The 10,441-nt window shown below is 30.6% G+C and overlaps 1 protein-coding gene across 1 annotated transcript in view; it reads right to left on the bottom strand.

The window, feature by feature from the left end:
* LOC115241065 (E3 ubiquitin-protein ligase listerin) overlaps positions 1–8,497 on the bottom strand; it is a 38,321-nt gene extending 29,824 nt beyond the window's left edge. Inside the window, exons 1-5 of the mRNA XM_029816605.1 lie at positions 8,268–8,497; positions 7,806–8,015; positions 3,791–7,734; positions 3,561–3,707; positions 311–441 (exon numbers count right to left, since the gene is read on the bottom strand). Coding sequence (XP_029672465.1) covers positions 311–441; positions 3,561–3,707; positions 3,791–7,734; positions 7,806–8,015; positions 8,268–8,312 — 4,477 coding nt within the window. The 5' untranslated portion in view covers positions 8,313–8,497. The remainder of the gene's footprint in view (positions 1–310; positions 442–3,560; positions 3,708–3,790; positions 7,735–7,805; positions 8,016–8,267) is intronic.
* Positions 8,498–10,441: the final 1,944 nt, after the last annotated feature.

Here is a 10,441-nt window from a genome sequence, read left to right as displayed (position 1 = left end):
TATATATATATATTCCCGCATATCCCGCATATCCTTTCTTTCCGTGGATAATACTTTATCAAGCAAACCACTTTCAGTTTATATGAGGTGGATTTTTATTCTTTCTTGTGTGTGTTAATCTATATATATATATATATATATATCCCGCATATCCTTTCTTTCCGTGGATAATACTTTATCAAGCAAACCACTTTCAGTTTATATGAGGTGGATTTTTATTCTTGCTGGTCACTGTTGTGTGTGTGTGTGTGCGCGCGCGTATGTGCGTGTATATGTGTATGTGCAAGTTTGGAATCAATATTAATAGTACCTCCAAAATTAAACGATGGAGTAGTGGTAAATGCTTCCAACAGTTTTACAGTTTTTTTTTTATTATCCTGTAGTACTTCCACGGGCATTAACTTAAAGATATTATTTAACAGACAAGGAAAAAAATCATTCCTAAAATTCATGACACATGTTAAAAATACATAGAAATAGCACATAAGTTATTAATAATAAAATTTAAATATTGCACATATGGAAATATATACAGGGTGTCCGGTAAAGATTGTGCCAACGCTCGTGAGCGGGTAGAGCACAGTAAACTGAACAGAAAAGTCCCGTAACATTTTTTTGTGTAACGCTTAATAAAGGAGTTATTATTGAGTAGTCTGCCAATCAACGCCGACCTTTAGCCGCGCGCCTGGTAGTGTGCGTGAGCGCTCCGTCGCTACGGCAGCCCATACTACTAGGCGGGCGGCTCACCGATGTGCGTCCGGCTAAAAGTCGGCACTGATTGACCAGACTTTATTCAATAATAACTCCTTTATTAAGCGTTATAAAAAAAAATGTTACAGGACTTTTCTGTTCAGTTTACTGTGCTCTACCCGCTCACGAGCGTTGGCACAATTTTTACCGGACACCCTGTATATACAGGGTGGGACATTTATATTGAGACACCTAAATATCTAAAAAATAAAGCAAGGTAGAAAGAAATGTTTCAGACAAAAGTTATATGGTTTCGAGGGGGTCACATGACAAAAATATGGACTTGACCTTGAGTAACCTTTACAAGGCCAGGTCAATGTGATCGATGTTTTCTTAAATGGAGCCCCCCATTTTTTATTACATATTTTTGTAGCTTATCTCGAGAGCTTTTCAAAACACTATAATAAAGTATTTTTTTATTAAGTACTTTTTGAGTTATTTTATATTTTAATCTGACATATTTTGATATAAAAAATAAAATATCTCGTAAAATATTTAGTTTTCGATAATCTTACCGTAATACTTTTATGTACAGAATAATGAGACAAATCAATTAGTAAAAAAAAAAAATAATTGTTTTTAAGAAAAAAGTATGTAATTATTTACAATGTATATTTTAAAACAATTATTTGTTTTTTTCTTTACACATACAAAAATATATGATAATATGAATCATAAATACATCTCTTACACAAAACGTTCTTTTTTTATGTAAATTAAGAAATAAAAAGATAATTAAAAAATAAATAAGAAAATGAATTTTGAAATCAAATAACTTAAAATAACTTTAAAAAAAATCAATTTTTTAAATTTTATTTTCGCATATATAAACACGTGTGGCGCAACCATGTGCTTTGTAGATGCTACTTGAGTTCTTTTGGGTTTTAAATTATCATATTCGTACCAGGTAACACCTGTATATATCAGGGCAGTATAATGGCTCATATTGTTTCAATAATTGACAATTTCTCTAAGCACATATTTGTTATTGCTAATTGTGATATTTCGTGCAATGTCTTCTAAAATTTAACTTTTTGGTTCTAATCCAATATTCTTTAAGTAATTAGGATCTGTTAAGATGCTTGTATCGATTATAATTTGTGGATCATACTTTTCAATAATTTCGCATGAATTTTTACATTTTACACAAGTTTGTTTCAAAACACTTGTATCGTTAATTGCGTCTTGAACATATTGCAGTCCTTTATTTAAGAGTATATCAACATTAACGCTTATAACTGCAAATTTTTTTTCGTTAGTATAATGACAATTTGTGCAGATTTTATTTCTGTCTACACTCGGTAATGGAAGAAATATATATTCCGCTAAGTGGGCAGCATTGCACATTGCATCTAATGAATTAAATCTTCTGGTATAGCTTGTTTGTTGAAATAATGGTAAGTTTATCAGGAAAGATGCTCTTTCAGTGTACTCATATTTTGTGAGTTTTCCTCGACATGCAATTTTTATTGCTAATTGTAAAAAGGAATCATCTGTGGCCTGTACAATATTTTTGTATTCAGTGTTTATTCCTATTATGTATGCTACTATAATAATTATAGCGTCGAAAGCACACGTGTTGCGTACTAATTTTTTTTTACTGATTGATTTGTCTCATTATTCTGTACATAAAAGTATTACGGTAAGATTATCAAAAATTAAATATTTTACGAGATATTTTATTTTTTATATCAAAATATGTCAGAATAAAATATAAAATAACTCGAAAAATACTTAATGAAAAAATACTTTATATCTTAATCTGACATATTTTGATATAAAAAATAAATCTCGTAAAATATTTAGTTTTCGATAATCTCACCGTAATACTTTTATGTACAGAATAATGAGATAAATCAATTGATATGAAAAATAATTGTTTTCAAGAAAAAGTATGTAATTTTTTATAATGTATTTTTTTAAACAATTATTTTTTTATACCAATTGGTTTATTTCATTATTCTGTACATAAAAGTATTACGGTAAGATTATCAAAAATTAAATATTTTACGAGATATTTCATTTTTTATATCAAAATATGTCAGATTAAAATATAAAATAACTCAAAAAGTACTTAAGATAAAAGTACCGATTGCCGGACATGTCCCTATATCCGGACATTTACATGAAAATTTATCATTATTAATCTCAAATGAATTATTTATTATAATATCAAAATTTTTATTTTATTCTGACATATTTTGATATAAAAAATAAAATATCTCGTAAAATATTTAGTTTTCGATAATCTTACCGTAATACTTTTATGTACAGAATAATGAGAAAAATCAATTAGTGTAAAAAAAAAAACAAATAATTGTTTAAAAAAATACATTGTAAATAATTACATACTTTTTTTTTCAAATAAATTATTTTTTTACACTAATTGATTTGTCTCATTATTCTGTACATAAAAGTATTACGGTGAGATTATCGAAAACTAAATATTTTACGAGATATTTTATTTTTTATATCAAAATATGTCAGATTAAGATATAAAATAACTCAAAAAGTACTTAATGAAAAAATACTTTATTATAGTGTTTTAAAAAGCTCTCGAGATAAGCTACAAGAATATGCAATAAAAATGGTGGTTTCCATTTAAGAAAACATCGATCACATTGACCTCACCTTGAAAAGGTTACTCAAGGTCAAGTCCATATTTTTGTCATGTGGCCCCTCGAAACCATACAACTTTTGTCTGAAAAATTTCTTTCGATCTTGCTTTATTTTTTAGATATTTAGGTGTCTCAATATAAATGCCCCACCCTGTATATATATAAATAATGTACATATGAATATATACTTACTTCAATATTTCGGCATATTGATACCGTAAATCACTATGAGCATCTGCACACATATCTAACACAATTGTCCACAATAGCAAATATCCTAATGTATATGTATAAGAATCTGTAAACGGTTGGATTGTGCAGCTTGTTGTATCACATAATCTAAAAAAATAATAATATAATAAGAAACATACACATATCTGATTAAAAATGGTTAGGTAAAATAACTTATTAAAGGAACTTACTTGAACTCCATGAGCATTGTATTTACAATATTTTGTGTATTTAATAGTACTGCTTTGAATCTCCTAATATTAAAATTGTTTGATTCAAAGTTATCAGATTCAATAAGAATTTTGTCACATTGTACAAGTTTTGATACCATATGTTTCAATGCATAATAAGCTCCCAATTGAATACTAGGTATAGGAGATTGTAATAATTTCAGAGACAGTTCTAACATCTCATTGAAATTAATTGTTTCAGAGTGTTCGTCTAATTTTTCGAATAATATGTTTTTATCAAGAATACTAATTGTTTTTCCTAAAGAATCTAATAGTATAATAGATTTTAAAGTAACTGTATCTTGATTGTAAAAATCCGCACAAAACATCCAAGTTTTGACAATACCACTATTTATGCAATTAGCGAATACATTTATCCATTCATCCAAAAGTGCAGGAGGTAATTCTGGTATTGGTTCTTGCTCATGTTTGTTCATTAAAGTTTGAACTGCATAGTATAATTGATTAACTGCTATCATTAATGCCATTATTTTAATATCAGTATAATTAAGTTCGAAATTAGTAAATAACTGTTGCCATGTAGTAAGAGATATCAAAATAAAATCCCAATGTTCGTATTGTAACTTCGATGGAACTTTTTGGACGAGTGTTTTAAGCAATCTTATAACTTCTAGCAACAAACACAGCTGATTCCATGAAATATTAGAAATATCATGATTTGAAAGTGCGATATCTTTTTTATCATATAACATAATCTTTTCTACAATTGTAGTATAAATTGAACTATCTTTTTTAAGACATATCGCGATTCTTGTGACAATTAGTGTATGAATATCGTTATTTGTTAATGACGGAATATTTTCTGGCATCCAATAATCGCTTAAGATTTGAATTGCTTGCATGTATGTTTCTTCATCATATTCTTCTTCATTATTTTTGCAATTTTCATAGTACTCTACAGGATTATCACTCATTTTAAATTCAGCATAATGTGTACGAATTATATATGGCAACATATATCCATAATTTGATTGATTTTTTTGTATATGAGATAATACATCACTATGGATATTTTTCCCAAAATATTTTTCCAAATTGGTAAAACTGCTTTTTAATGAATCATAAAGCTTATTAACATCATTATAATGCTTAGAGGCTTTATAATGTTTATTGTATATCTCAGCTACACTAGCTACATACGTAATATTTATCAATATCTCTGTAATTCCTGGTAAATTTAAATCATATAATTCAACACCTTCTTTTGAATCTAACATTATGTTAACATCTGTAGTATTAGAACTTCTTAATCTCTTATACAGATTATTAAGCAAATCTGTGGTAAATAAAGCCCATGATAAACAATTGGTCATATTATCCGAAGTTATATCGTTCGTTATATCAATAGACATATAATGCTCGAAAATTCGTATCTTCTTCTCAATATTATATATATATAAGTTGCCTGCCATTATTTCACCATATATCGCAATAGTGGTTGCTTCTGCAATCCATAATTTTATATCAGATGCTGTTAGAAATAATAAAATAGTTTCATTAATGCAATGAGAATTTGTGTTATTATTATTAATTATAATTTCTAAAACATCTGTTGCCAAATTCATTAATATATCTTTAACATGACATGTATTATATATTTTGTTCCAAATAATAATTGCACATCTTTTAATAAGATCATTAAATTCTGAATCAGATAATATCTCATTGCTTTTTACAAGTCCTTCTTTCCAACTGTTGCGCATAATATCAGTAGTTAAATCATCATATTCTCGAGTGCACAATTCAAAAAACGTTTTCAATATCTGTATAGCACATAATATTATTTGTTTTTGACCCCATATTAAAGTCATTAACCTCGTCATAAATGTAATAAATTCCATAGAGCAATTATCATTTGTTTCATTTAATGAGTCGCAAAATATTGACACAATCTCATTTGCCCCTTCATCATTTACTAATAAACCTCCAGTTGCCGAAGTTTCAAAAGCTAACAAAATTAGATTCTGATTTTTTTCTAAATTATTGTGTCCAGGTGAAACAATTTCTTTGGCTACAGAAATTAGTAATTTGGTTACACTAGTTTGTGTATACCATTTCTTTATTATATGATCATTTCTATTACTTTCAGATAAACTACAATATATTACGTTCTTTGTTATTGCCATATCATTTAACTCAAATAACGATTTTAAAACTTCATTCTTTTCTTTATCATTTATATATTTAATAAAATAGAATATTAATTCAGTAACTTGTCCTATTATTTCCGGATTTTTCAATAATAAGGGTCTTAAGTTATTATTGTAAAATTCAAAGAAATCCTTATCAAACTTAAATGATTTTGAAAGCGCAACAAACAATTCTCTACTTGCAAAATGTTTTATAAGTTTGTTCAGCTGTTTGATATATTCAATAGATTGCTGGTTGTTCATGTTATTAAAATAAATTGTACAGAGTGCATTTACGAACTCGTAAAGTTCCGCGTTAAAAACTGTATCTGTAGAAATATCGGTAACTTTTACTTTTGACTGGTTCGCAATAGAACTACTTAAATCAGAAAAGTTTACTTTTAATTTCTTATGGTTGTAATCTGGTAAATTCTTTAAAATTAATAAAAATTCAATTTGAGAATCTTTTGTATCTATAGTATGTAATGTTACAATATCTCCTGATATATTTATGAGCTTGGTAAATAACAATCTCAATTCGTTCCAAAATTGCTGCATTAAAGAAATATATGCTTTATATCCCTCATTAGTACAATTTTTACTCCAATATCGTACTAAATGTGCTACTTTGGCAAAACAAAATTGTTTCATAGAAATGCTATCTGTCATACATGCTTCTATAAATAACATAAGCTGTTCTTTGAGAAGACAAATGCATAAATCTATATTTTCGACATTTATGAGAATTGAATAACGCAGGCATTCGACAAAAGAGGTCGCTATAGCCATCGTTTCTGAGCGGCTCATTTGCACACTTTTGGCAAAAAATCCCTGACGCATGTTGTCAAAGAAGTTCATGTACAGATCATTGGTATTGACATTCAGCTTTGAAAATTGACTGATAAAAGGCAACAAATTTGGATAAACAGTGCTGGCGCAGCATTGACCGCCAGATCGTAGAACATGCCATAATTTCGGTAGTACGAGTTTATCAATATTTACGACAAAATACCAATCATCGATTTTAGTTGTAGCAATGAGCATTGATTCCCATACAGCTGATAAAATTCCAGGCTCAGATTCATCAAGACTATTCATAATAGTAGTCAATGTCCTTTTCTTTTCATTTTGTAACAGTTTTTCTGCATTTTCCATTATAGATGTCAATACATTAAAGAAAGCTGTTTTTATTGGCAAAGCATCGTGTTTAGCCAATTTCCAAAATTTTGGATTGTTCAAAATTTTGTTATGAATCTCTAAGATTTTGTCTATTTCATGAAGTGGAACTTTGTTGAAATAACAACTATATCCTTGCAGATTCGCTATTAATACTCTCTGATATTTGGCTTCCATTTCTTCTTTAGTAAGAGATTTTTGCATTGATAATGTTTGAGCTGTGTGTACAGTGATATTGTCATTAATATATACTAAAATTTCACGTTGGTAATAAACAATTGCATCAATTATCTTCCATGGTGGAAAAGTAGTATTGAAAGAATTGATAGCAGCTGAGGATGCTGGAGGATATGTGTCATATTGAGAAATAAACCAAGCACCAGCCAATTGTTTTAAATATATCGCTATTCCTTTCCCTATACGTTTGGCAACTGCTGCATGTGCTAACTGTGCAGCTTCTCTTACTCTATGATCTATATCAATGGATAGAGCACAATACAGTCGTGGCCAAAAAGACAACATGCTTTCGATTATTGATAATTCAGCATCTTGACACAAAGTTGCAAACTCTTGCAATGCCTATACAATCATACTTTTATTATTTTACAAAATTTAGGCAGATTAATCAATTAATAAATCAAAATAATTACCTTGTACTTTGTTGTAGCATCTTTTTTGTTCATTTTTTTTAGTATTACTTGAAAACTAGCATCCACATTGTTTATTTCTCCCTTATTTAAAGAACATAAGGATAGGCCAGGTAAAACAGGAACATAACCTCCATCTTTAACTGCTGAGAAACCAACATAATTGGGCATTGCAGTCCCCAAAAGTTCTGCACTGCGACTACTATTTGATGGCTAGAAAAGGATTTTTTGAAGTCTTACATGATATTTCAACATATAAAAATAAAAACAATATAAAAAAATGTCATTAATGATATGAAAGTACAAATATTGCCATAAACACATTATTTGTTCAAGTAACAATAATTGTATATTAACATACGCCAATAATGAATATTTAAATAATGTATACTTATAAGTTACATGTTACAATCATTATGCATCATGCTTATAATCATGTATAATTTATATATCATTTTCTTTTACCCGTGCATTGTTTTTGGTTCGATGTGCTTGTTTATTTTTACCCATGTTAAAAATTCGATGGCGTGAAAATAATTTGATTAATCTGAATATCTGTGACCTGTGACTGTAACCAGAGAGAAGCCTGAGAGGGATCAAGCCTTTTTTTTTTTTTTATTGATAACGAATTCGGCACTCATGAACTGATTCTGTACTAGTGCTGCCCCAACATAGTACCAGCCATAGACATAGGCTGCGGTCCGAAATACGCTTACAGCGCTATTAGCGCGCTGCCAGCTATAGTGCACGTGACGTAAACTATAGATTTTCAGTATTGTGAGCGCTCTGAGCGTATTTCGGACCGCAGCTATAGTATATCTAGACCATAGACATATTAAATCTAAACCGATCTCCTCGAACCGTCTCCGACGATAATTGCGCCATTATATATATATATATATTACCGTATTATATTTACATTGCGTAAACTATTTGTGTAAACTATTTTTCACTTTAATATCAGTCTGTCTACCAACGAAATTTGACCTTAAATATCACGCCATAATATTTATTGAAATGTTATCTTCATTTCGATATAAAAGCCGTACGTTTCCGCATTTCACTCATAGTCTGACGTTATTTGAACAATTATTATACGATTTAAGTAAACTAAAATTTATTCTGATTGTGAGTTCCGAATTAAAGTTTTATATATAAAATGGTAATTATTCAGAATTATGGCTCCACCTACAACTGGGCTGCAAATTTTTTTACGGACTTTTTATGTTTAGAAAGAAATATAAATAACCATTTTTAGTTGGGGAACGCCCAAAAAAAAAGTTATAGACCAAAAAAGGGTAATTATGGTAATTATTTCGAATAAGGCTATTTCTGAATTTTGACAAATATGATCGGATCTCTCGGTAAAACTCTTTGTAGTGACTTCAACAGTGATAATCAGTTGGGGAAGCACGTCCCCCATCACCCCACCCCCCAAAAAACCGAAAAACTCCAAAAATTACCAGAGCAAAGCGAGGTTCACCCCACAACCCAAACCAAATTTTAGTTTTAAATCAGAAATAGGTTTGGGTTAGGTTATATTTTCCGGAAGTGGAGCCCCCCGTAGGGGGAGGGGCGGAACACACTGTGTCCATACATAAAGTTTACAAAGCAAAGCGAGATCCACCCCACAATTGTTGTGTGGATGCGAAAGTGTATGGGTGGACGCAGTGGGTTCCGCCCCCCCCTACGGGTTGGCTCCACTTCCGGAAGATATAACCTAACCCAAACCTATTCCTGATTTAAAACTAAAATTTGGTTTGGGTTGTGGGGTGAACTTTATAGTACATAATTACCTAATTTTCGGTAATTTTGGGGGTTTTTCGTTTTATGGGGGATGGGGGTGATGGGGGACGGGCTCCCCCGACTGATTATCACTGTTGGAGTCACAACAAAAGTTTTACCGAGAGATCCGATCATATTTGTCAAAATTTAGGAAAGACCTTATTCGAAATAATTACCCTTTTTTAGTCTATAACTTTTTTTTGGGCCTCCCCCAACTAAAAATGGTTATTTAAATCTCTTTTTAAACATAAAAAGTCCGTAAAAAAATTTGCAGCCCATTTGCAGGTGGAGCCGTAATTCTGAATAATTACCTATAAAATAAATCCAAGAGGTGATTTTTTAAATTAACTCCTCACGAAAGACGAACTTCTTGTGCTGGTGACAACACAACAATTTGTGTTAAAATGCCAAGAATAAATATAGCAAATGTTATAAATTAATTAATCACAACGTTTAACATTGCAAATTTTGCAGTCTCACCTGTTAATCACAATGAAATTGAACTTCATGATGCCATTTCCGATCGGGCGTATCCCGTTTGGACACGGAACGATTGGACACCGCTCGATTGGACACGTAGAATTGGACACGGAACGATTGGACACTGCACGATTGGACACAGAATTATTGGACACCGCACGATTGGACACCGTACAATTGGACACGCACACTGCACGATTGGACACAGCAGAATTGGACACCGCATTATTGGACACAGCACAATTGGACACCGCATTATTGGACACTGCACGATTGGACACCGCACGATTGGACACCGTACGATTCAACACACGACAAGTTCTCGGAAGCTGAGTAAGCAGCTGACGAGACAGCTGACGAGCGGAGCACGAGAC

This window comes from Formica exsecta, unplaced genomic scaffold, assembly GCF_003651465.1.
Source record: "Formica exsecta isolate Colony F162 unplaced genomic scaffold, ASM365146v1 scaffold1184, whole genome shotgun sequence".
Lineage (NCBI taxonomy): Eukaryota > Metazoa > Arthropoda > Insecta > Hymenoptera > Formicidae > Formica > Formica exsecta.
The sequence above is the reverse complement of the archived record's forward strand: the minus strand, read 5'-3'. Positions and strand labels throughout refer to the sequence as shown.